This window comes from Phascolarctos cinereus, unplaced genomic scaffold (genome assembly GCF_003287225.1).
Source record: "Phascolarctos cinereus isolate Bilbo 61053 unplaced genomic scaffold, phaCin_HiC Scaffold_726;HRSCAF=1367, whole genome shotgun sequence".
In the NCBI taxonomy this organism is placed as follows: Eukaryota; Metazoa; Chordata; class Mammalia; order Diprotodontia; family Phascolarctidae; genus Phascolarctos; species Phascolarctos cinereus.
In genome coordinates, this window is record NW_027556098.1 from 347,884,247 (window position 1) to 347,911,113 (window position 26,867).

Here is a 26,867-nt window from a genome sequence, read left to right on the forward strand (position 1 = left end):
AAGAAAAAAAATAGCAAATAGTATGTGATGATCTGCATTCAAACTCCGTAGTTCGTTCTTCTTTGTGGATCGCATTTTCCATCATGAGGCCTTTGGAGATGTCTTAGATCCTTGTATTGCTGAGAAGGTTTAAGTTTATCAATACCAGTCATTGCATAACGTGGCTGGTACTGTGTACAACATTCTCCTGGTTCTGCTCACTACACTCAGCATCAGACCATGTCTTTCCAGGTTTTTCTGAAGTCAGCCTGTTCTTCATTTCTTTTTTTTTTCTTTTTTTAAAAAATTTTTATTTTTTTAAAATTTTTTTTCCATATACTTTTGAGTTGAAAATTTTTCTCCCTTTTTCTCCCCCCCACCTTCCCCAAGACAGCGCACAATCTGACATAGACTTTACATTTACATACCCATTAAACATATTTTCACATTAGTGAAGTTGTAAGTAAAAATTAAAACCAATAGGAGGAACCATCAGAAAGATGAAACAAAACTCAACAGAAGGTAAAAATAAGTGAGAGCGATTCGACTTCCATAGTTCTTTCTTTGAATGTGGACAGCATTTTCCATCCTGAGGCCTCTGGAGGTGTCTTAGATCCTTGTAATGCTGAGAAGGGTTCAGTTTAACATTCTTAGTCGTTGCATAACATGGCTGCTATTGTGTACAAAGTCCTTTTGGTTCTGAAGCTCACTTCACTCAGCATCAGACCATATAAGTCTTCCCAGGTTTTTCTGAAGTCAGCCTGTTCATCATTTCTTATAGCACAATAGTATTCCATTACATTCATATACCACAACTTGCTCAGCCATTCCCCAATTGATGGGCATCCTCTCAATTTCCAATTCTTTGCCACCACAAAAAGAGCTGCTATGTATATTTTTGTGCATGTGGGTCCTTTTCCCATTTGTTTGATCTCTTTGGGATATAGCCCTAGAAGTGCTATTGCTGGATCAAAGGGTATGCACATTCTTGTAGCCCTTTGGGCATAGTTTCAAATTGTTCTCCAAAATGGCTGGATCATTTCACAACTCCACCAACAATGTATTAGTGTTCCAATTTTCCCGCATCCTCTCCAACATTTGTCATTTTCCTGTTTTGTCATGTTGGCCAATCTGATAGCTTCGATGTGGTACATCAGAGTTGTTTTGATTTGCATTTCTCTAATCAATAACGATATAGAGCATTTTTTCATATGACTATAGATGGCTTTAATTTCTTCGTCTGAGAACTGTCTGTTCATATCCTTTAACCATTTATCAATTGGGGAATAGCTCTGTTCATCATTTCTTATAGCACAATAGTTGAATTAATTATTTTAAAGAAATCAAAGAGTTTTTCTTTACTTTGAAAAGATTCTTTTACTGTCCTAATGATTATAGATTGAAAAAAAACTAAATAAAATTTTATCTAACAACATATTAACAGATTATTAATCATGACCAAGAAGGGTCTGCCATAATTAGGTATGCAAAGCTGTTTAAAACTATTGGCGTAATGGAACATATAAACATATTACTTTAAAATGACATTGATAATTGCAAAAACAGACTGAGAAAATACCAATGTTCATTCTTGACTTTTAAAAAGAATAGGAATAGAGACATTTTTCCTCAGCATCTGCCAGTCATTCAACAAGCATTTGTTAACTGCCTATCATGTGCTGGATGCTGGGGAAGCAAAAACAACAAATGATGAAATGCACACCCTCAAGGAGTTTATTTAATAAGGGAAAATAATTTATACGTATATAGATACAGAATCATTTTCAGGATGGGCAAAATGACACTGGCCTCCTTGGAGGGTCAGGATGAACCTCTTATAGATCATCTGCAGTTGAACTTTTAAAGGTTGCTCAGCATTCTTAAGAGCAGAAGTGAGAATTAAAAACATCTCAGGCATAGGAAAAAGTCTTTGCGAAAGGGAAAAAAAAACAAGAAATGGAAGGTCATGTGTGAAGAATAACAAAGAAGGCCAGCTTGTTTGTATTACAGAATATGTAAAAGGCAGTGCTATGTCAAAGTAGTGGGTTGGAACCAGTTGTGAAGGGCTTTAAATAACAAATAGATGAAGTTGTAATTGATCCAAAAGGCAGTAGGTTGCCACTGGAGTGCTTATTGCTCAAGGGAATGACCTAGTTAGACCTGTGTTTTAGGGATAACACTTTGGCAGTGATATAGCAATGTATTGGAGAGGGAATATCTAGACCAATTTGGAAGCTAGTGGAATAACTCTAAGCAAGAGGTGATGAGAACCTTGAACCAGGGTGGGTGGTGTTGGTGTGAGTGGAGAGAAGGGGATGGATGGGAGATGTAGAGGTAGAATCAAAAAGACTTAGGAACTGGTTGGATTGGTAGGGTGAGGGAAAATGAGGAGTCATCTAAAGATAACTTCAGGGTTATGAACCCAAGTGAAGGGGAGGATGGTGGTATCTTCTACAAACAGGAAAATTTTGGGAAAGGGTGGGTTTGGAAAGAAAGATTATGTAAAAAGGTTTTGTACATGAAAAGATTATGTATAAAGTTTTGTACCTGTTATTTTGAGATCCTTATAGGACATCCAGTTGGAAGTATATTTTATAGGCAATTTGTGACGTAAGACTGCAGTTCATGAGATAGAAGGTGAGCATATAGATCTGGAAATCATCTGAATAGATATGGCAATTGAATCCATGGAAGCTGATGAAGTCACCTAGAGATAGAAGAGAAGAGAGCCTAGGATAGAGCTTTGGAGTACACTCCCAATTAGAGAGTAGGACATAGATCTAGCAGAAAAGACTGAGATAAATGGCCAGACAGAAGAATCAAGACTTGGCTTTGTTTCTGTTAAATAGAAAGAATTATTGGGACAAGACAGATGTACTTGGTTGCATGACACAGGCAGTTTTCTCTGTAGCCGTACACACATGTTCTCACTTTACATAAATTCACATTATGCAAATTTGGATTTATGTCAAGAATTCTGAAATCTGCATTTCAGAAATATTTTTTGAAAATTCTTTATGCAAAGCAGGCATTGTACAATGCAGGTATCATAAATGGTGAGCTAAGAAGCCTCTCTAAGTAAGTTCCCACATGTCTACAGACAGTGAATGATACTGTACTTCTCCCTGTGTTCAGCAGTGATCCTTATGTTTTCATCATGTCTGGCGGCAAACGTGCCCTTAAGGGGAAAAGTGAACCATCTCCTAAGTGTAAGCTAGTAGACTTTGTTATATAGACTAAGTGAAATGGGTGGATAAGGGAACGTTCACCTTACATAAAAATCACTTTATGTAGAGGACCACTTGAGTAAAACAAGAACCATAGAACTATCTAGAAAGAGGGAGAATGAAGAATAAAGTCTAAGAGTCATAACATGGGAGTGATAATATTGAAAAAAAGAGAGAACATTGGGAAAATATTTATATCAAAAGTGACAGATAAAAACCTGGCATATAAAATATGTAAAGAACTATTATAACTTCATCAAGACAATTTTCTGTCCATAATGGATAAATGGCCATGGGATGTGATCATTTTGCAGAAGACCAAACAGAAATTGTTGGTAAACACTTGAAAAAAATGTTCAACTCACTAATAATAACTAATAATAACAGATACAAATAACAATAATATATTATTATATTATTAATCTTATATATTATTATAATATGTATTACATGATAATGTAATCTCACTAGTAATAATAGATACAGATTAACATAACTTATAAGTATTACCTCATACCTACCAAATTGACCACAAAACCCAACAATGAAACATTGCTGTTGGAGTTGTTGAGAACTAATCAGATATATTAATTTATTGCTAATGAAATTACAAAGTGGCAGAAGGTTTTTTTAGCTAATAATTTCATTGTTAGGAATATTAGTTTGGCCAACTAAGCTATTGAGAGAACATTCCTTGGAACCCAAAAAACCCAAACAAACCTGAAAGGAATTATGTGTTCCTTTATATATTCAATAATAGGGAATTATGGATTAATGAAATTGTATACTAATGAATATGATAATATGGTTAAGATCAACCGGTATGAGGATCATGGAAGATATCTGGAAGGAACTTTCTGAAATAATTCTAAATGGGAGGAAAAAAAGCAGAACCAAATTAAGGGGTACAGTCTTAACTACCACATGTAAACAGAAAAGTAAATGGGAATGTACAAAGAAAGACTGTTGGAGACTTACGGGAAGCAACTAAAAAATTAGGACTTTATGTGTTGAAATTTATTTAAATGTAACAGAAGCTGAAGTAGTTAGTGATGATTAATGTTGTTTGTAATAAAATTTAAACTGTTATACTGAATTATCACTTGTTTAATTGATAAGTCCGTGTTATATGAGTTATTACATTTATATTATTATTTCAGTCTCATCAATAAATTTATATTACTCAGCCCTTAGCAAATACCAGTAAAATAGATGTATTATGATGGCATCATTGCTAGGTCCCGCTATCATTGGTGACTCTTCGTTTTCAACAATTAATATTGAGTCAGTTTCATAGGATCATAGCCTTAGAGCTAGAGGAGACCCAAGAGGTCTCTCTTATTTTAGAATTGAAAAAAGTTGGGCTCAGAAAATTTAAGTAACTGTGTAAGGTCCCACAAATGGTAAGTGGTAGAGCTAGGATTCTAATAAAGGTACTTTGATTCCAAATCTAGCCATTGAGTTTTGAGACTACTGCCACTAAAAATGAGTTTAATGACTATGCATAGCCTATTGTGACTTAGTTGCCACAACACTTATTAAACATTTTGTAAAAGTTTACAGAAATATGTTGAATACTCAGTAGCTTTCTCTCTCCCAATATTTTGTAGCACATTGCCTAGTACAAAGGTACCAAATACGTACTCATGGACAGCGTGTGGCCTGCAGCACTCCTGTGTGTGGCCCAAACCGGATTAAAATGTAATTGGGACAATTACAAAACAAGTAAAACAACAAAATAAGTAAAAATTTAAGAAACCACAGATAATGTTAACATGTGGTTTTGGAAGTATGTACAGAGATCTTAATGGCTTTTGACCTTGACCACAATGACCTAGTACACTGTCTCAAGCAAAATTAATGCTTGATTATATTTATGTATGCCAGGGATACAGAGACAAAAAGAACATAGTCTGTGATGAAAAGAGCTAACATTGTATTGGGCAGATGGCATTTATGTGTGTGTAAATAGATTGAAAATAAATACAAGGTGATTTTTTTTGAGGGGGAGCGTTAGTAGTTAGGGGGAAGGTGTGCTTGAGCTGAGATTTGAAGGGAAAAGGAACCTAAGCTGAGAAGGTGAGGAAGGGAGTACCCTCAAAGCATGGGGGACAGTCAGTGCAGAGGCACGAGGGAATGTAATACGTGAGAATCAGCAAGAAAGTCAGCTAGACTGCATAGAAAGGGGAATAATATATAATGGGACTGTTTATGAAGGTCCTTAAGTAGCAGCCAGTTTGTATTCTACCTTATGGAGCCGCTAGAGCTCATTGAGTTGGAAAGGGGCATATCAGAGAGTGCTTAACAACTCTGGTCACAATTTGGAGGATGGAATGAAGGATGGAGAGAATTGAGTAAGGGAGACTAATTTTTAGATTTGTTGTAATAGTCTAGGCAAGAGGTGATGAGACTCTGTACTAGGATATGGCCGTCCGAGTATATGAGTGCTAGCTTTATCATCGTTATCATAATAGAGAGAAGGGAATGAATGCAAGACTTCTTGGAGAGAGCAGATCAACAGGACTTAGCTGAGTGGCATGGTAAGTGGAGGAAAATTCAAAGATAGAAATAAGGTTGTAAAGCTGAGAGGCTGGGAGGATGCTTGTCTCCTGAATAGTACTGGGGAATACTGGAATGAATTCTATTAGGTTATAGTTTCTTTGAGTCTTGGCTCTATTACATACTAGCCATATGACTGTAATCTCTCTGAGCCTTCGTTTCCTCATCTGGAAATTATAATCTTTGCCCTGCCTATTTTGTAGGGTTGGTGTGAAGATTAAATAAGAGATAACCAATGTAGAAATTTGTTCTGCTCGACTATACATGTTTGTTATACCGGTTTTTTCTTTTTTTTTCTTTTAATGAGTGAGTAGAATTTGTAGACTGAGAAAAATAGGGGCAGCTAGGTGACACAGTGAGTAGAGCATTGGCCCTAAAGTCAGGACGACTTGAGTTCAAATGCCATCTCAGACCAAACATTTGACAGTTACTAGCTGTGTGACCCTGGGCAAGTTACTTAACCCTAATTGCCAAAAAGAAAAAAGTTAAATTTTAAAAAGATCAAATGAGGTAATGTACATAAATAATCAGATTGTGTATGTATGTGTGTATATATAATATATATAATTTATGAGTTTAAAAAATACTAGCCTAATAATAAATAATAAAATACTAGATAATACTAGTAGTATTATCTCTGATTTACAGATGAGAAAACTATGGGCCAAAGAACTTAAGAGAGCCTAAGGGTTAGTGTGGTGCTTTGTAACCATACAATTATATAAATGTGGGCTGTCATTGTTATTCTCTCCTTAAAAATTGTTGAGGGCTTTGTTTCCTTTTTTAAAAATCATATTAATGCAGCTGTGTGACAAGTCACTTAACCCCAATTGCCTAAAAACAAAACGAAAAAAACAAGAACATATTAATGCAAATACAAAATGAGAAAGCAATGAACCACAAGTCCAAAATATTCTGGAGTAATATTCTATCCCCCTGAGAAAAACACTGTCCTAAAGCTCTGAAAATCCAGTAAAGAAAGCCCTGCTTCCCTCTCCCTACTTCGCTAAGCTTAGTGAATTAATGAGATTATATGGTCCCACGGCTTGGGGCTGAAAAAGATCTTAGAAGGCTGTTTAATCCAGCTGTTCATTTGGGGGAGGGGGGGTGAGGCAGTGGGGTGCAACATCTGGGAGAAGTGACTTACTAAGGTAATGCAGGCATCTTCTCTGGCCTTATACACCTTCCATTACACCACGAGATAATATGGGTCATGTTTGAGCCATTTGTGAGGCAGCCATATGACAATACAAAGCCTTTTTAGCATCATTAGCAAGTAATTAAGTTCCTGCTTTGTCACATGAAGAAAGCATATTGGGGAAAATCTAAACTTGATATATGTATTTCATTCTTGTTCTTAAGCAGCATGCCAATTGGGGACACCCATTACAAGGCAAAATATAGCAGTAGGTTGAACAGCAGCAAACTTGACCATTGATTTTGACTGAAATGACTTGAATATCATTATTATTTTTACTATTCTACTAAGGTAATCAAAAGAGAACAAATGATCAGCACCTTTCTTGGTGTCAAAATCTGGAAAGTCAGAAGGAGAATAAAAGTTGCCAGACCTGGGAGCCTTCCCAAAATGGAGGCCTCAGGAGGGAGGGGGCCAGCACAGCTGAGTGATATTCCAGAGTGAGAAAGTTGTAGTTATTGAAGGGTCTCAAAAGTAAGAAACAGCTACAGGGCATCAGGGGACAGAAGGAGATAGATACCTTGCTAGGTCTGTTATATTCTTATTGCTTAGAACTGTCATCATTCCTAACTTTTATCCAGCATTCTACAATTTTCAAAGGTTTCCACAAATATAGTATGCCTTTTTCATTGTAACAATTCTTTGATCAGGTAGTATATCCATTGTTATTTATACCTATTTGACATGTAAGGAAACTGAGGCCCAAGGTCATATAGAAAGTTAATTATTACTGAGAATATAACTTAGTTCTCTAGACTTCTAGTGTGGTGCTTGGTCCACTGTTTATAATAGTCAGAAACTATTTGTATGCAAATAATTACTGTATTAAAGTTCTTAGCAATTTACTATTTAAATAAGTTCAAACTCACACCCCTCTCTACCCCCCACTCCTTGGTTTACATTTACATTTTGCTTTGCAGGTTCTTATATTTGATAATGTAGTGACAAATTCTTGCCAACAGTGGCTGGTTTTGAATGTTACATGAACATTGGATTTTTAGTCAGAAGCCCTAGGATCAAATCCCAGTATATTCTGTTCTCTCTAGGTTTCTGGGACACCTTTCTCCTGGTTCTCCTCCTATCTGACCACTCTTTCTCAAGTCTTTATCCAGATCATTTAAGCTAACCTTAGGTGTTCTTCTGGGCTATCCTGGACTCTCTTCTTATCCCCCACTATACTATTTCACTTGGTAATCTCCTCAGCTCCCTTGGATTCAGTTATCATCTCTATGCTGATGATTCTCAGATCTCCAGTTTTATATCTCTAGTTGTCTATTGGACATCTTAAATCAACATGTCTAATACAGAGTTCATTTTTCCCCACTAAATCCTCCTTTCTTCTGAACTTCCGATGTAACTGTTGAGGGCCCCAGCAATCTCCTAGTCACCTAGGCTGGAAACCTAGGTGTCATCTTCAGGTTCTTACTCTCATTGCCCATATCCAATCTCTTGCCAAGTCCTGTCATTTTGATCTTTAAAACATCTCTCCAATACACCCCCTTCTTGTCTCTGACACTGCTTCCACCCTGGTCCAGGCCCTCATCAGCTCATGCGTGGACTTTTGCAGTAGCCTACTGGTAAGTCTGCCTGCGTCCAGTCTCTCCCCACTCCAGTCGATCCTCTACTCAGCTGTCGAAGTGATCTTTCTATAAAGTGCAGGTCTTACCATGTCACCCTCATACTCAATAAATTCCAGTAGCTCCTTATCAGCTCCAGGATCAAATATAAAATCCTCTGGTATTCAAAGCCCTTTATAACCTCCCTCCACCTTTTCCATTCTTCTTATTCCCTCTTCCCTCTTTTTCTCCCTTCCCCAACAAACTCTTCCATCCAGTGACTCTGACCTCCTTTGCAAGCATTCTGTCTTTCAACCCAGGTGTTTTTACTGACAGTCTCCCCGTGCCTAGAATTCTCTTCGTCGTCTCTTCTTGGCTTACTTGGCTTCCTTCAAGTCCCAGCCAAAACCCCACCTTCCATAGGAAGCCTTTCCTAATTCTTCTTAATTCTAGTGCCTTCACTCTGTTGATTATTTCCAGTACATCTTGTTTGTATGTAGTTGTCGTCTCCCCAATTAGACTGTGAGCTTCTTGAGAGCAAGGACTGTTTTTTACCTTAGTATCCCAAATGCTTAGCACAGCACAGGTGCTTGATAAGTGTTTACTGACTGACTGACCTTCTCTTTGGGCCTTAGTTTCCTCATCTTTAAAATGATATGATTGTAAAAAACCAAAACAAACTAGAAGCAAAATAAATAACGATTGATTAGGGAATAGTCAAACAAATTGTGCTACATGAACGAAGTGGAGGAGGAAAGAAAGAAGCATTAGCATCTTCTGTGTGCCAGGTGCTGAGTGCCTTACAAGGATTACCTTACTTGATCCTCACAACAACTCTAGGAGATTGGTGCTGTTATCATCCCTAGTTTTACAGTTGAGGATTGTAAAAAGTTAAGTGACTCGCCCGGGGTCACGCAGTTAGTAAGTGTCTGAGGCTGAGACTTTACCTTGAGTCTTCTGAAGAATTCAGAAACATGGAAAAACATAAACTAATGAACAGTGAAATAAGTAGAAATAGAAAAACAGTATATACCAAGATTAATAATAATATCATTATTAAGGTTTTCAAAGCACTTTACAGTAATTACTTTATTCTTACATTAACCCTGGGAGAGGTAGATGCTATTATTATCCTCATTTTACAGATGAGGAAACTGAGGTTGGCAGAAGTTAAGTGATTTACCTCAGGTCACACAGCTAATATCAAAACTCAGAACTTTCTGACCACAGTGTAAATGGAAAGAATTACTTTTTAAACTCTGAATTCTTTGTAATTATGACCAGTGAAAAGTTGAAAAAATCTACTTCCCTCTCTTCTTTGCGGTGAGGGCTGTAGGTGTGGAAATGGTACAAAAGACTGCAAGACACAGTTGATATATGTTGGTTGGTTTTGCTGAACTTTTTTTTTTCTTTCTTCTTTGTTACAAGTTATGTCTTGCTAAGTGGGAAGAGGGTGAGAGAAATAATCAGGTTACTGAAACGTAAATAGCATGAATGAAAATTTTAAAACCAATTAAGGATTAGATGACCTCTAATGGCTCTAAATGTATTAAACATGAAGAAATATTTGTCACTCCTTATTGTGGAATTCCACCTATTCCTGAAGGAATATCCTCTGTAACATTTCCCAATAAATGTTCAGCCTTTGTTTGAAGATTTCAAATGAAGGGGAAACTCACTATCTCTCAGGGCAGCCCATTCCACTTTGGCAGAGCCCTTAGGAGTTACTCTTTTTTTTTTTTTTACATGAAGATCAAATTTACCTCTCTGCAGATTTTCCCCCTTGCTGTTCCCTTATAGAGCCAAATGGAAGAAACCTAATGTCTATAATAGATCTTTGGATACTTGAAGACAGTTATCATGTCTTCTCTTAGTTTTCTGTTCTGCAAGTTAAAAATCACCAGTTCCTTCTTCCAATCTAAATATGATGTGATCTTGAGGACTTTCTCTCTGCCCCCAAAACTAGTTATTTGCCAAGTCTTTTTTATTCCTTAACAATATCATACGTCTGTCCTCATCTTTCTGTTCATACAACCCCAGTAGTTAGTAGAAGGGCGTATGCATTGACCTGAGTCCTAAAAGTCCTAAGCCTAAGAAAGGTCTGACCTTCGAGACTGCCCTGCTAAGGGCCAGTGACTGCTGCTTTATCTGGCTCTCTTCTGTCTTGCAGGTGAATAGCCTCCAGGTTGCTGAACCTGTGACTTCAGTGCTAGAGCTCCAAGACTGCAACATCTTCATCCAGATCATCAATCGCATGTGAGTAGGAACCTTCCCTTCTCCGGTGACCTTTAAGAGAAGCAAGAGGCTCCTGGATGGGGAACACAGTGTCCAAGAGACCCTCTCTCCCTAGGGCCTGTGTCCTAAGGGGATAGATATGACAAGAATTGGTTGTCCATAAGTGAGTAACTAGAGTAATGTAGATTGGTCTATGTAGGGATCATGTAAAGGAACCTTGAGATGTTGAGCACAAAAGAGAAAATTTGAGGGTTGAGAGAGACTAGCTCACTATCTTCCAATCTCTGAAAGGCTTAATTCAGGGAAGAGGGATTAAAATACCTTAAAGGGTAGGTATGCAGATGGTAATTATTGATGATTACCGAAATCCCTAGAAGGTATTCTAGGATATGCCCCAGTTAAGTATTTATGGTGGGATTGGATGGGGTCTGAGAGTGGAGATCCTGTAGTCCAAAGGTGTCAAACAATTCTTAGGCCAAAACATAGATAATATTAGCTTGTAATTTTCTAAGTCAGTATGAGGTCCACAGGGATCCTTATGCATGGTATATTGGCCCACATTTCTATTTGAGTTTGATATCACTGACCTAGTACACCCCTCCGGCCTTCTTCTACCTAAAAGGACAAACAACAGTAACACAGATAAGCAAACTAAAGTGTTAAGAGTGGAATGACTTGCCTGAAGTCATACAGATGATTTATAGCAGAGATGGAATTCAGTCCCAGGTCCTGTAATTCCAAATCTGGAGATCTTTTTGCTATAAGAGGCTAGTTGGCACAGGGTTGATTATCCTAGGAATCTTCTTTGTCTGAGAAGTATTGCACTGATTTCTGCTTTGCAAATGTTCTTTACTAGCAGTTTGGCAGAAATCTTATTTTTTTTCTTTTTTCTTTTTTAATTAATTTATTTTGATTTATCAACAATCATAAAAAACATAAGCTTTTGAGTTTAAAATTTTTCTTCTCCTCCCTCCTGCCCCTCCCCAAGACGGCATGCAATCTGATAAAGGTTATACATGTACATTCCTATTAAACATATTTTCACGTTAGTCATGTTGTAAGGAAGAATTAGAACCAATAGGAGGAACCACCGGAAAGAGGAAACAAAACAGAAGAAAAAAAATAGCAAATAATATGCTTTGATCTGCATTCAAACTCCATAATTCTTTCTTTGGATGTAAATAGCATTTTCCATCATGAAACCTTTGGAGATGTCTTAGATCCTTGCATTGCTGAGAAGGGCTAAATCTGTCGCTGTTAAGTCATCACACAACATGGCTGTTATTGTGTACAACATTCTCCTGGTTCTGCTCACTTCACTCAGCATCAGTCCATACAAGTCTTTCCAGGTTTTTCTGAAGTCAGCCTGTTCATCATTTCTTATAGCACAGTAGTATTCCATTACACTCATATACCACAACTTGTTCAGCCATTCCCCTGTTAATGGGCATCCCCGTAATCTCCAATTCTTTGGCAGAAATCTTATTGAGCAACATCTTACACGACATACAAAATAAGTAAAGGTAGATACACAACCTCAATATTAAAGGTCACTACTTTTTTTAAAAGCAGAAAAAAAATCAGATCAGGTACACCTTTGGTTGAAGGGAGAATTCTTAACCAAACAAAACTTAAAGGGAGGTAATGTACCATTTTGTTTACGTGAAAATGGAAAATGTTTTGCATGAACAAAATCTTTGCATCAAATATCTTTGACTAAAGTCTGATTTCCAGAGTATGTAGGGAACTAACAGATTATGTGACCATGAGCAATCCCCAAATGGATGTGGTCAAAAGAGATGAACAAATGGTTCTCAAAAGAATTGCAAATTCTAAATAGCTATATGAAAGACTGCTCCAAGTGCACATCAGAACAACTCTTGAGGTTCTGCCTCACACCTAGAAAGCTGGCAAATTTGTCAAAAGATGGAAAGTCACTATTAGAGGGGTTATGGAAAGACAAGCACACTAACATACTATTGAGAGAGCTGTGAATTGGTCCAGCAGTTCTGCAAGCAATTGGGAATTAGACTGAGTCTCCATGTGTCCTCTGTCCTGGTTATACCACATGTAGAGGGTCATATCCAGTTATGGAGCCATGTTTAGGGAGAATGTTGGCGAACTGGAGATTCTTTAGAAGAGAACAGGATGATGAAATTGCAGCAGGTTGTGCAAGGATCAATTAAAGGAGCTGGAGATTTAGCCTAGAAAAGAGAACTTAAGAGGGCTTGATTTCCTGGCTACAGCCATTCTGAAGGCATATATGTGGAACTGGAATTTGAGTTATTTTGTTTGGCCTCAGAGGGAAGAATTGGGAGCAAAGGAGGGAAAATGAGAGAGAAGGGACTAAGTTTGACTAGATACCTTCTGAGCTTATAGGACTGCAGATTTAAAGTTGGAAGGAACCACAAAGGTCATCTAGTATAACTTATTTTACAAATGAAGGAACAAATCCATAGAGACTAAGTGACTTGCTTAAAGTTAAGTGCAGAGATTGGGCTTTGTTTGAAAAGAGGTCCTTGATTCCAAATCCAGGGCTTTTTCTACTAAATCCTCATGCCTTCTTGTAAGAGTCTAATTTTCAAGTCTGATTCTATGATTCCATGAAACTTCAGAGTATACTGGCCTTAGCCCCGGGCCCTGTTCTTGTGGCCAGAGATACTTCATTGTACTCCCCAAAACCTCAGGTACTTTTGATTCTTTCTCGTTCCTCTCTCTCCTCATCCATAACCCCAGCCAAGCAATTGTCAAATCCTATCGATTCTTCTTTGAGTGTCTTTCCTTCCTGTTTGTCTTCCCCCCCCATAATCCCTGCCCAAGGCACTGCTGCTGTGCTTAGAAAGCTACTGCAGTAAAGGAGAAACAGTCTTTTCACTACCACCTCTCTCTGTCTTCTGATACAGTCCATACATTGATGTCAGGCCAATCTTTCTTAAATGCTGCTTTCATCATATCATTTTGCATATGAAAAATTTTCCCAACCCATCCATGGCTCTTTTTCCTCCCCTCCATGCCCAAATCCTATTTTGTCTTTCATTATCCAGATCAAGGCTTACTTAAGACAGAGACAAAGAGAAAGAAATAATTTAAAACTGATTAAATAAACATTATTAGGACAAAAATTGAGGTTTCCACCTGAGTACAGTCTTTTAACCAATTGGATATATATGTGTGTATGTATATAGGTTGTATGTGGGTTAGGTGTACATCTGTGTATGTATGTTGTATGTGTGTATGTATATAAGTTGACACACGTACATAGCATCCCAGTGGAAACCCTTTCACAGGGGTTGTAATGTAAGGAAGAAACCTTAGGGATGATCTGTTCTAACCTCCCTCCTTATGAAGAATTGAATTCAGTTCAGGAAAACATAAGGTTCCTACTGTGTCCTTTTGAGAACAGGAAGCTGAGAACCCCACCACTACATATGAGGAATAACAAAAAGAATGCAGGGAGGCCCACTGTGGCCACGCCAAGGGAATAGCAAAGACTTAAATGCGAAGAAAGTAGACCCAAAAGAACAAGTACAGGTTGACGGTGTTGATAAGGACAACAGTAACAGCAGAAATCCATGTTTGAAGCTAAAAAATGATCCCAAAACAAGGGCGTTCTAAGTTCTGTGAGGTGAAAGCAGCATATACATATATATTTTTTGGATGGAGCTGATCTATAAATAGAAGTTTATAGACTATGTAATTTATAAACTCGGTTTTGGTTTTCATTGACTCATAATTCTTTTGTTATTCCCTTGTTTCTGTATTTGTTACTTGTACTTGCCAATGGAAATTAAGGTAATTTTTATTTTTAGAGAAGAAAAGTCTTGGAGGAATGTGGTCACCATCTTTTAACCAAGACTGTCATGTGAAAAAGGGATTAGATTTATTATACTTGGCCTTGGACCAGTGGCAGTAGTGAGTTCCCATCACTAGAAGTCATTAAGCAGAGTTAGGAAACTGAATTTCTCTTCAGGAACAGGTCAGACTAGATAACCTCAGAGATCCCTTCCATCTACGAGATATTAAAATGTCATAAGAGAAAGAGTTGTAGGAATAAAGCAGGGCTTGTTCCTGGGTGGGAAAGCTCACAAGCTAAGGAAAAATTAACGTGGGTTTGCCTTACCTAGCATTCAGTCTTTGCTACTTCTTGTCTTGGGATGACCAGTTAAAGCCTTATTTTTAAAACAGTAAGGTGACAAACTAGACAGCTTTGAGGTGTACATTGTGGCCAAGGCAGTGAAGATTGACTGATGAGCTCTGCCAGGAGACTGAGTAGTGAGGTTAACAAGGCACGTTTTCTTGCCTCTGTTTAATGTATAGGCTAGCCCAGGTCTGTCAGCCAGTAAGGATGCCTTAAGCACCGTGCTATGCATGATAGAGAATACGAAGACACATAAGATATGCTCTGTGCCTGCCAGGAACTGAAAGTGCATTAAACTGTTAGAGAATGTTTAAGTACTAGCTTTGTGACTCAGATTATGATACAGTAGTTCAGACTCAGGAAATAGGACTGGGGCTGGTGTACTAGAGACTTCTTGGAAGAAAAGAAGAGACTTACTGGGGTGACCTTGGCCTTGAAGGATGGTCAGTATTTAGATGGGAAGAGAGGCATTCTAAGGTGGGGCAGGTAAATGTGTAAGTTATTAAGGCAGGAACTAGCAAGAAGGATTTTGTTGGATTTTAAAGCCAAACTTTTGTTCCTTTTATCTGTTGTGGTCTGTAAAGCTGTTGGTTTTTACTCTGATTTGAGAGCTCCCCCTGCTGCCTTCTTCTCTGTCATGGTTGGCTTTGTTCCTGTTTTGTGCAGCCTACTAAGTAAATACTAGAGATGGTGGGATTCTTGTTCTCATACCCAAGTTCTGTTAAAACATGTAACAACTTGGTCTTTTTACAGATTCTGTTTGCCTTCAGCCTTGTTCAGTGGTGAATTCTGCCCTGTCTCTCCAGAGCCTCTCTTCTCTTTTCTGTACAGTCATTTTCATTTGTTGGTCACATCTCAGGATCTCCACAGTCCCCATTCAGTGTTATCCTTTGCTATGTCCAGGACTTTTCTAACATCGTGTCCTTTCTTTGGTAGCTCTTCAAGAGCCATTGGCCTAGCTTTCCACTCATTCTTCCTTCTCCCATCTGTTTTTACCCTGCCCATTCTTGCTTCTTCCGTTTCTCTGGAATCCTGAGAATTGCAAACAAACCATGACCACTAAATGTGTACTATTTATAGAGCCCCAGGTTGAGGGTTGGGGGACATGTAAGGTTTAATGTAGCACAGTCTCCTCAGGGAGGTTAGAGTCTGGTAGCTGAATAAGATCCCAATACGGGTAGTCATGGCATACGTGAGTAGTGACCCTGAGTACATGAGAAAACAAAGATCCAGAGGGCAAAGACTTAACTGACTGAAGGGTTGTAACAAAAGCTTCCTGGAATGGGTGGTATTTGAGTTAGATTTTAAAAGAGGTATAGGAAGTTTAGTAGGTAAAGAGCAAGACAAAGGGCATTTGGACACAGGCAATAGTAGTGCAAAGTCATGAAAGTGCAGGTATTTGGAAAGGCAAAGAACTGTCCGTTTTGACCGGATTTTAGAACAACTGATGTGAGATAAGACTGGAAAAGTAGAATGGTACCAGATTATTATAGAGGTCTCTGAATACCAAGGAGAAGATTTTTATGATAGGCAGTAGTGAGCCACTGAAGACTTTTGAGCAACGAAGTGACTTGAATAGATCTAATCTTCTGTTGAGCTTTCCCGTATTGGGAGGTAGACTACATCTGACCTCGGTCTTCCCCAGATTGTAAAATGTCTTAAAGATTTCTATCTGAAAAGACTTTAGAGAGCATCTAGCTTAGCTCCAGCAGCCCTTTTACTCTAACATCCTTAAAGAGTGGTCATGCAGCCCCGTTATTTCATCCTTCTTCCTTCCTTTATACAGAAGCAAACACTAGATGAGGAAGGTAAGAAGGCTGTGAATGGTAGACAGATTGTTTTTTTATTCTCTTTCCCAGAAACAAATGCGGGGCTGGCCTGCTTGTAGGACTCTAGGCCTCAGGCAAGGCAGGACTTGGGAGAAGTTGTTTGGGGATGGAATGGAGCAGTTATCTATCCAATCACCCTTGTCTTAATATGTCCTCTCTTTCTAGCCATGGCACTGAAGAGGGGCAACAGATCCTGCAGCAGCCTCTGCTGGACAGATTCAACTTCATCTCCAACTTTCTGCAGAGTAAGCATCTTTCTCAACTTGCTGGGAAAGGAGTTTCATTTTCTTATCCCTTGGGGACCAGGGAGCCAGAAGGTGAGGTCTTAGGGGCCCTTGGAGAAAGGAGAAGGCCTGGCCTTTTTTAGAAGAATAAATAGGACAGAGCCAGCTGTGATCCCACAGCCACCCTCAAGACCTGGAAACATCTACACACTGAGAGATGTAGGTGTCGTGGCTAAAGAGAACCTTGTGTTTTATGAGTCTGTCTGAGGCAGCATGTCATACCGTGCATGGCTTTCTTTCCCTCTCAGCCCTGAGGAGGGAGTGGGGAATTAAAGACTGAGGTCTCTCTTTCCTTCCTTGGATATAAAAATTGTATAAACTTTTGAGCATATTGCTTCCACTTTGCCTGCTGAACCTCACTTTCTTCACCTGTAAAAAGTGGGGGATAGCTACCTTCCTTTCCTTATAAGGTTGTGGGGAAGGTGAATTGGCACAGATAAAAATTCTGAAAAAGTAAAAACAGTAAGATAACTCCAATTTCTGTAGTGCCTTTAAAGTGCAAACAATGTTCTTCAAAACCCCACTGTTAGGTAGGTAGTGCAAGTATTGTAATTCCAATTTTGCAGCCCAGGAAACTGAGGTTCAGAGATATTGCCTAACTTTCCCTGGGGTTACAGTCCAGTAAATATCCATCCAGGACATGTGACTCTAGGGCCAGAGCACTTTCCATTATAACACGTTGTTTCTACTGATTCAAGTCAATTCAGCTCAACAACTGAAGTAGTTGTTTATTAGGTGACTACTATATGCAGAGTGCTGTGCTAAGTTCAGGAGGTAGTAAAACAGGAACAAATGGTCCCTGCACTCCCTCAGAGTACATGTGTCTCAGGACAGTCTGCTAGAGAGACATCCTGTATTTATTTGGAGAGGAGAAGATCACTAGCAACTGGGAGACGTCAGAGAAAGTAACCCTTGAGAAGGGTTTGAAAGGAAGCAAAGAATGTGGATGACCAAGGGCTTTTCTGGTGGAGGAATGGGAGATGAAGTATCACACACCAAGAGCACCTTCTCTTCCTACTTGCCTGGAATGTAACTAGTGTGAATAAGGCCAGGCTGTGGAGGGGCTTCAGTGCCAAGCCAAAGCATTGCTGTTTTAGCCTCATGATGATGAGAAGCCACTGGAGCTTTTTGAACAGGAGAGTGACAAGGCCATACTCCCGTTTTCATAAGATGATTTGTCAGCTGTGGTGAGAATCGTTTGGAATGGAAATTCTAATTAGGGATCCGTTATTGTAGTCCAGAAGAGAGGGAATAATGGCTTTGACTAGGCTGGCGGCCACGGAGAAAAGGCGGTGGATATGAGAGATGAGGCAGTTGAATTGAAAAAGGTTGCAATTGGGGCAGCTAGGTGGCGCAGGGGAAAGAGCACTGGTGCTGAAGTCAGGAGGACCTGAGTTCAAATTCGGCCTCAGACCAAACACTTGACACTTACTAGCTATGTGACCCTGGGCAAGTTACTTAACCCCGATTGCCTCACCAAAAAAAAAAAAAAAAAGGAAAAACGAAAAAGGTTGCAATTGTTTGTTTAAAAAGAAAAAAGCAGATTTGGGGAGATGATGAATGGTTCTGTTTTGGACACATTAATGTTTAAGCTGTTAATGGGATCTCCATTAGGAGTTATCTAGCTGGTAGTTGAAAATTAAAGACTAGAGTTGAGAAAAGACATGAAAGCAGGCTATGTGGATTAGGAAGTCATCTGTTTAGAGAGATCATTGAACTATGAGAACTGCCATGATTATCTGGGAGGAGAATACAGAAGGGAAGAATGCCCAGGTTCTTAGGAGGCATCCACTCTACAATGATGAGAAATGGATGATGATCTGGTGAAGGAGAGCATGAAAAATCAGTCCAAAAGGTAGGAGAAAAACCAGAAGAGAACATTGCCACAAAAGCAAAGGGAGGAGAAAGTATACAAGATGAGAGAAGGTAATTATGGTGTCAAGCTGCAGAGAGGTCACGAATAGGATGGGGATTGAGAAAAAGCTGTTTGAATGAAGAGATCTTTGGTAACCTTGAAGAGAGAGCAGTCCCATTTTGCATTCAGAAGTCAGACTGCAAGTAACTGTGGAGAATTGAATGGGTGGTAAATGCTAGCTAGCTATTGATAGGAAATGGAAATGAAGGCAGTGAGTGTAGACATTGACTGCAAGGATTTGAGCAGTGAAAGGGAAAGGAGATATAGGATTGTAGCTTAAGGGGGCATAGTAGGCTGAAATGATTTTTTTAAAGAATGGTAGACTTCTGTATGTTTATATGTAGCATGAACAGAGCCATTAGGTAGGCAAAAGTTCGAAATAGAGAGAAAGGAAATAATTGGTGGAGCAAGCTCCTGGAAGAGATAGGAAGGAATGGAATCAAGGGCATGGGAGAAGAGGTCATCCTCATCAAAGAGAAAGACTGTCTATCCTCAGACATATAGAATAAAAGGAAGAAGAGATGGATGATAATGTAAAGGAGTTTTGAGCTATGGAGCTAAGGTCTTAGGGCCTCTCTAGAATTCTGGGCAATTAAGAATTCATAACCTGTTATGTTATAACCTTATAATCTGTCTTTTTTTTAGTTTGCTTTTACAGCAATAAGGAATGACTAAATCAGACTATTGCAGGCCAAAGTAGACACTATCCCCCTCCCCACTCCCAAGTCAGTTGTCTTCCATAGCTAACCTGCAGCCTCAAGCAGGGAAGATCTGTGTTGTGGGAGAGACATAGATGTCACTGGATCTCTGATTACCTATCTGTCAGTCAATGAGTATTGCCTGGCAAATGACTTTCAGGGATACCATACTTATGATCAATAAAAAAACAAAGGTCAGGCAGAGTAGGCAGTTACCTGAGATACAACATGCTCACGTGTTGGCCAAGGGTAGGACAGAGAGGAACACTTTGAGATATTACTTTTTACTAAATATAAAATCGAACACTGGTGTAGGGGTCAAAAGACATGGGATCAAGCTGTTTTTACATATGCACGTGCTTTTAATTTTACTCTTTGTAACTTGGAGATGTTGATTTTATTTTTTCACTGTCAAATGCATTACAGTAATGACTCAGAGCTTCTGACAGAGCATATAACACACAGGGGGCAAAATTTACGTGTCTCCCAAAGGTGTAGAAGTTTACCTTGACTCTGGCTGGCGTATTCCTTAGGCAGGGTTTAGAGTGTACTCACTCATGCCTTTTTCCTGCTTTTTTGTCATTGTAGAGAACCGCAAACATCAGTCCTCCTCAGAGAGCCTAGTGTCTGTGCAGAAGCTAGAAGATGGGGAGGAGCTGGAGTTGGCCAAGGTAACTAGTGGTGCCTACACCTGGGTGGGGGGTGAAGCAAGATAGATCCTCTTAGGCCTTTAGTCCCATATATAGAGATGTTGTGGGCACTCTGTTCTCAAAAATAAGCAAAGCCTATATGTCTACCTGCCTTGGTTGGTTTAGACATTCACCTGCTCAAGGAAGGAGGGAAAAGAAAGTTTGGAGTAGACACAGCTTCATTTGTCTTTCCAAACAATCAGTGAAGACTCCTTTCAGCTCAAGGATTGTATTAACTTGTCCCTGTGTCAGGGGCATCTGAGGAACAGGAGATAGTAAGGAGCCAGCAGGTGGACCTTATTTGAGAATTAGGGCAGTGTCACCTTCCAATTTTAATTTAGGTCTGCTTATCTCCATCTAAGCTCTCAGCTTCTTTTGCTTTTCTTCTGGAAGGTAGAGATAAGCGTGTGTGCTAGGTGGGGCAGCAATGCTTAATTAAATCGTTCTATGCAGCATGCTTCAGACCTTTCCTCACAGCCCTTGACCTGACATTATCTGGACCTGTGATGAATGCTAACATAGGATCTTCCCCACTGCAGGTACTCAGTCAGTGTTTGTTGACTCGCGAGTGCCCTCTTGGTCCATCACATGGGCTGGGAATATGGAACAAGACACTTAGCCTCAACGTCCCTACACTTTAGTTCCAGTAAGGCAGGCAGATACACAGATAGTACCATTGGGTGTTGGTGTGTAGTTACAGTATGTAAATGGATATACAGACCCAAGTTGGGAGCATTGGGAAAGGGTGACTGAGAACTTGTCTTCATAACTGATTCTAGGTGATCATGTTACTCTTATACCATTCCACCATGAGTTCCAAAAGTCTGAGGGACTGGAACCAATTTGACTACAAAATCCAGGTAAGCACTTGCTTCTCCACACTCTATACTGTCCAGATGTTTGGAGCCCTTGGCTGCATCATTAGCTCTCCCCATTTTTTAATGTGAATCTTTTCTCCAAGAGGATGGGGTAATGAAACTATGACCTCTGCCTTCCATTCTTCTGTTGTTCTGGGGCAGTTGTTGCCATTCCTTTCTTTTGTGCTGTTGGCCCTCTGGCCTCATTTCATGGTGGAGTGGATGGATGTGGTTCCCAGAACAGGTTTCGGACATGGCCCATCATGGTGCCATCCTAACCTTCTCTCTAGTCTTACCTTTCTATTATTCCTCCACAAACCTTCTGCTCAGCTGAATTGGTCTACTTTCTATTCCTCTAAATGCACAATACTCCCTGTCCTCAGTGCCATTGTTTGTTTTTCCCTGTGCCTCGGATGGCCTCTATCCTGCTCTGCCTGTTGAATTCCTACCTATCTATCCTTTATATCTCAATTAAAATGCCTTCTCTGGTTCTCACCCCCACCTTCTACTTGGCAGCTACTTGTACCCTGGAATCTCACACACAGCCTTTTCTTTCTTTTTTTTTCTTTCTTTTTTTGTTAGAGAACAGCAAAAGAAGTTCAAAGAAACCTTAATTTTTTTATTCCTGGATTCCTTTGAAGAAATGAAAGAATGAAAAAATTAAAAAATACTTAATTATGTGCCAAGCACTGTGTTAAAGCATTGGGGATACAAATACAAAAGCTAAGATGGTCCTTGCCCTAAAGGAGCTTTAATTCTAAGGAAGGGGCAACACACATAGACAAGTGGTAGCCAGAAAGGAGCACTTTGGTCCTGAAAGTTAAAGAGATGGTGAGTGGAACTGTGGGGGAGTCAACTGACTTACCCCGTCCAGGAACAGTAACCTAGTTTAATATATCATGGTTCCTTACCTGTATAGGGGGGAGAGATGGAAGGTGTACGTGCTCACCATCAGAGGTTGGCCAGGAGGCCCATGAAAGAGGATAAAGCACAGGCTTGAGAGTGAAGTGAAGCATGGCTGGCACTTCCCTGAAGTCATTGTACTGGAGAGGAATCCATCAGGAAGAGCAAATTGCCCGAAGTTTGTAGTGAACTGAGCCGTAGGCTACTTCTTACTGTCTTCAGCAGGGAAATTTGGAAAGGAAAGAAATTAGGGGAGCTACAGTCCTTATTCATATTCCTCATGCCCTGGGCATATATTCTCTTTCTGTTCCATCTCTGTCTCTTTCTCAGGCGGAGTTGGCTGCCATCCTTAAATTTGTGCTGGATCATGAAGATGGGCTGAGTCTGAATGACAGCTTAAAGAGTTTTCTGCAGAAAGGTGAGCAGGCATTGATCTGCAGGCCTGAGGGGGTCCAGAGCTTGCCAGAGGCACAAGCAAGGATCTCTTTAGTTCGCGTTTCTGCTGTGTCCTCAGAGTATTAGAGAGATATCCATGCAATTCACGCTGCTTCCCAGTCCCTAAGGCTCTTTTGCTTCTTTGTCTCAGCAGCAGTTTAGCAAGTTTTCAGATGATTGTTTTATCCATTGAAGTATGTTCTAATAACCAGTTCATTGCCTCCATTAGTCCTGTCCCAGGAGTTACCCTAATGAGACCAGTCACTGTCGTTGAATTGGCTTAAAGATTCTAGTTTCCCTGATGGCAGAACCCCAAGTTGTTCTCTGTGTTTTGTGTTTGGTGAATTGATTAATGTTGTCCTTTGCTGGGCCACAAACAGGCTGTTCCTTTGACCCACCTAGCCTTTCATTAACTTTTGTTTGTTTTCTCCCCACTCAGCTCCTCTCCCTCCCAGTAGTCCTAGCACTAGCTCTGAGGAGCTTTCCCCAGTGACTCCCCAACAAGCCAAGAAGGAAGTTCGATTCTTGGAACTGCAGAAGATTGGCTCCTCATCAGGCCTCAACAAGTGAGTCCTGGGGCGTGTTCTTTTCAGTTCTAACCCTGGCATCTTTGCAGCCCAGAGGCTCAAGAATTCTCTTCTTTTGACTATAATGGAACATTTTGGGGCTCAGTGGACAGTGTAATGTAATCTTCTTTACCTTACTTAATTCCACCTAGGGAAGTGAGTCCAGGGGTATATTGGGCAAAAACTGAATGGTTGAAGGAATGAATGAATGACCATAAATAAACTCTTTTTTCCTAGAAATTTGACTGACTTGTATCAGTCCTCTTCCTCCTTATAAAACCTATGTTACGGGGCAGCTAGGTGGCGCGGTGTGGATAGAGCTCTGGCCTTGTAGTCAGGAGGACCTGAGTTCAAATCTAGCCTCCACACTTGACACTTACTAGCTGTGTGACCCTGGGCAAGTCACTTAACCCCATTGCCAAAACAAAAACAAAAAATCAAAACCTATATTGGAGTCTTCTTTCCATTCTGTAAAGAAAATGAAAACTAGAAAATGAGATTTGCCCCAGGGTCATTTTGAGAACAGAACCAATTGTCTAGGCTGTTGTCCTGGCGTCTGCCTTTCCTGGGATGTGGGTGGCTTCTCCAGCCTTGACGTCCAATGTTCTGATTTGGGGTCCCTGGGATATCTTCCTCAGCTTCTTGTCAGGGTCTCCTGCTTCTCCAATGGGTGATATCCTTCAGACCCCCCAGTTCCAAATGAGACGGTTGAAGAAACAGTTGGCAGATGAACGGGCCAGCCGTGATGAGTTGGAGCTGGAGTTAGCCAAAAGCTGCCAGCTCCTGGCTGAGAAGGGTGAGTAGCTAGGCGAGCAGATACCCGCCTGCCATCTCCTCCCCTCACAGAGAACTGCTACATCGGGTCCCTTCCCTGAGGGAGTACTGGGCTTACCTGGGAAACGTCCCGTCAGTGTCCTCTTCATCTCTCCCCACAATCAGGCCATCTCCTCCCCTCGGCTGTCCCCAGCTCTCTGGGTTCGTGCAGAGAAGAGGGCAGGTGAGCCGCGGGGCTTTGACTTTTTTGGAGGTCGGTCCTGTGACTTTGGCTTTCTAGTCTTTACCAGATTGTGGGAAGTAGCCCAGTTAAGAGAGTGGTGAGGTTGGTTTCCTGGGAGGGCCCCTCTTCTTGCCCTTTCTCCTCATCCATCATTTCCCTGTCTTCAGTTGGACCTTAGGCTAAATACCCCCTTGCCACTCCCATTGCTACCCATCCCCTAACACACACCCTCCCGTGCTGTGTTAAAAAGTGCCACATTTGGGTTCCTGCCTCTGAGCATCTCTTCTTACCTCCTCCAATCTTGGCAGACACCCAGATCTCCACGATGCAGCAGCGTGTTGATCGCTTGGCTCTCCTAAATGAGAAGCAGGCCACAGGATCCATGGAGTCTAAAGAGCTGGAAGAACTGCGTGGCAAGAATGAGAGGTATCACCTTCCCTTAACTCCCTTCTTCCAGCCTCATCCCTCTCACTCTGGGCCACAGTCTGGCAGTCAGGGGTGGGAAATGAGCTCCCCTCACTGTTCTCCTTTTCTTCCAGTCTGAGCATACGATTACATGAAGCCTTGAAACAGTGCCAGGACCTGAAGACTGAAAAAGGCCAGATGGAACGCAAAATTGACCAGCTATCTGAGGAGAATGGGGACCTTTCTTTCAAGGTGTGTGGCCTTAGGTGTTGTACCATGGTAATGGGATGTCATGACTGTGCATGAGGCAGCTGGCTGTGATGCTCCTGGAACAGGATAGAAGGGTCACAAGGTAGCCTTATGTCTCTCCAGTGAAATACTCTGGCTTTGCCTGTTCCCAGTCTCCTATGATTGGTTGTTACTTAGGTTCTGGAAAGCATCATCAAATTCTGATCTGTAGGGACAGCTAGGTGGTGGAGTGAATAGAGCATCGGCCCTGGAGTCAGGAGGATTTGAGTTCAAATGTGACCTCAGACACTTGACACTTATTAGCTATGTGACCCTGGGCAAGTCACTTAACCCCTCGCCAAAACAAACAACAAATTCTGATCTGTAGGAACTGAATCAGGGATGTGATTGGTGGTAGCTGCCTATCTCCTTTTCTTGGAGTGTGGAAGTGTTCTGTTCCTGGCGGGGGGGGGGGGTGTTGGGCTAGGAAGAAAAATGGCTGGTCTAGGTCTTAGATTTAGAAAATTCTTTTTGTTTATCTGTCTTAGCTTCGAGATTTTGCCAGCCATCTGCTACAGCTACAGGAGGCTCTCAATGATCAGACAGAAGAACATAACAGCTCCACAAAGGAATGGAGGGAAAACAAGCCCACCTGGAGACAGAACTCAGCACCACCCTGCAAGACAAGGTGATAACCACCAAAGTAACAGCACTTTCCTGAGAAATGAAGACTGAGAACTTTGCCCAAGATCCTTTCCCAGGCACCTGATGAGGAGCCAGCACATCCCCAGTTGAATCTGCCGATTTTCCTCTGCTGGGCCTTTAATTTTTCTTTTAGTTTTAAGCAAGGATGAGAATGATTCCATTGTGTGATCCCAGAAAGAATAAAGAACCTGAGTTTATTGAGCTTTTTTCATGCAGAAGTCATGGTAGGTGGTCAGGAAAGTAGCCTGAGGAGGAGGGCAGGCTGTGATCAGGGCTTCTGCAGAAGTACAGTATTATAGAGTAACAAAGCCCTTAGCGTAGGAGTTATCTGGGCTGACCCTAGCTCCAGCTCTCTGATATTTCTTCCCAGGTTTACCAGCTGAATTTTGTCACCAGGTCTGTCATATAAGCAGGTTTACATGATTGATCTTTGACTATTCAGGTATGAGGCTAAGGGACCTGAGAGTCTCAAGGGACTGTTCTGTGGCTCCTGACTACTGTTTACTCATTTTGGTATCTTGTTTCTTTCTTAGAAATGCCTAGAAGAGAAGAATGAAATCCTCCAGGGAAAAATCTCACAGTTGGAAGAGCAGCTGGCGCAGGTTGGGAAGAATCCATCCCTAGAGAAGGGAGAGGTGTTGGGCGACATCTTGCAGGTAGAGAGATGGTGATGTGGCTGTTGAGGCATCAAGAAAAGACCCTGTATTCCAGGCTCATCCCTTCAACTCTGAGGTCTTAACAGTGTGCTTGGGATTGAACTGGAGGCAGTTTCTTTGTCTGTTTCTCTAGTGCTCAAGAAGGGGAGCCTGGAGATGGACACTCACAACCCTAAAAGCTCACAGTTACTGCTTTTATTAATGGTTTCCTCTCCACATGTTCTTATAAAAAAATACCTGTACAAGAGATGTTCTGAAGAGATCACATGGAGAGATGGTATGGTATAGAAAAAGCACTGGGCTTGGGTTCAGGAAACCCTCCTGAAGGGAAATCATAGATCTGCAGTTAACTTGATGTGAAATCTTGAGTGAATTGGTTCATTTTTCTTAGTCTGCTTTTCCCATCTTTGAAAGACCCACCCCCTATAATCCCTGCCAAGGTGGGAGGATCCCTTGAGTTTGAGAGCTCTTAGCTGCAACAGGCTAAGAGATATCTTTTATCAAGTTCTTCTTTAATTTGGTGGCCCCTATGGAATTGGGGGAGGGGGGAGGGCTGCGGGAAACCAGGCTGCATAAAGGAGGGGCAAACCAGACCAGGCTGGAGTTGGAGCAGATCAAAGTTCCCTGTGCCAGTCAGAGTGAGCTGACGCTCACAAATAGTCCCTGACACTTCAGCCTAGGTGAAACTGGGAGTCCGGGTTTTTTGTTTATTTGTTTTTAACCAAGCGCAAGCTGTGGAGAGTAATAAGATATCACCCGTTTTCCTTCTTTCCATCCCTCTGGGCTGCAGGCATGGGGCTAGCACCTA

The 26,867-nt window shown here is 40.8% G+C and overlaps 1 protein-coding gene across 1 annotated transcript in view; it reads left to right on the forward strand.

The window, feature by feature from the left end:
- Positions 1 to 26,867, forward strand: part of NUMA1 (nuclear mitotic apparatus protein 1) — a 64,770-nt gene that overhangs the window by 21,055 nt on the left and 16,848 nt on the right. The window contains 12 exon segments of the mRNA XM_020967828.2: positions 10,690 to 10,775; positions 16,887 to 16,966; positions 20,207 to 20,289; positions 21,087 to 21,167; positions 22,398 to 22,485; positions 22,942 to 23,068; positions 23,707 to 23,864; positions 24,374 to 24,491; positions 24,605 to 24,722; positions 25,247 to 25,334; positions 25,337 to 25,386; positions 25,937 to 26,059. Of these exon segments, the coding sequence (XP_020823487.2) occupies positions 10,690 to 10,775; positions 16,887 to 16,966; positions 20,207 to 20,289; positions 21,087 to 21,167; positions 22,398 to 22,485; positions 22,942 to 23,068; positions 23,707 to 23,864; positions 24,374 to 24,491; positions 24,605 to 24,722; positions 25,247 to 25,334; positions 25,337 to 25,386; positions 25,937 to 26,059 (1,200 nt within the window).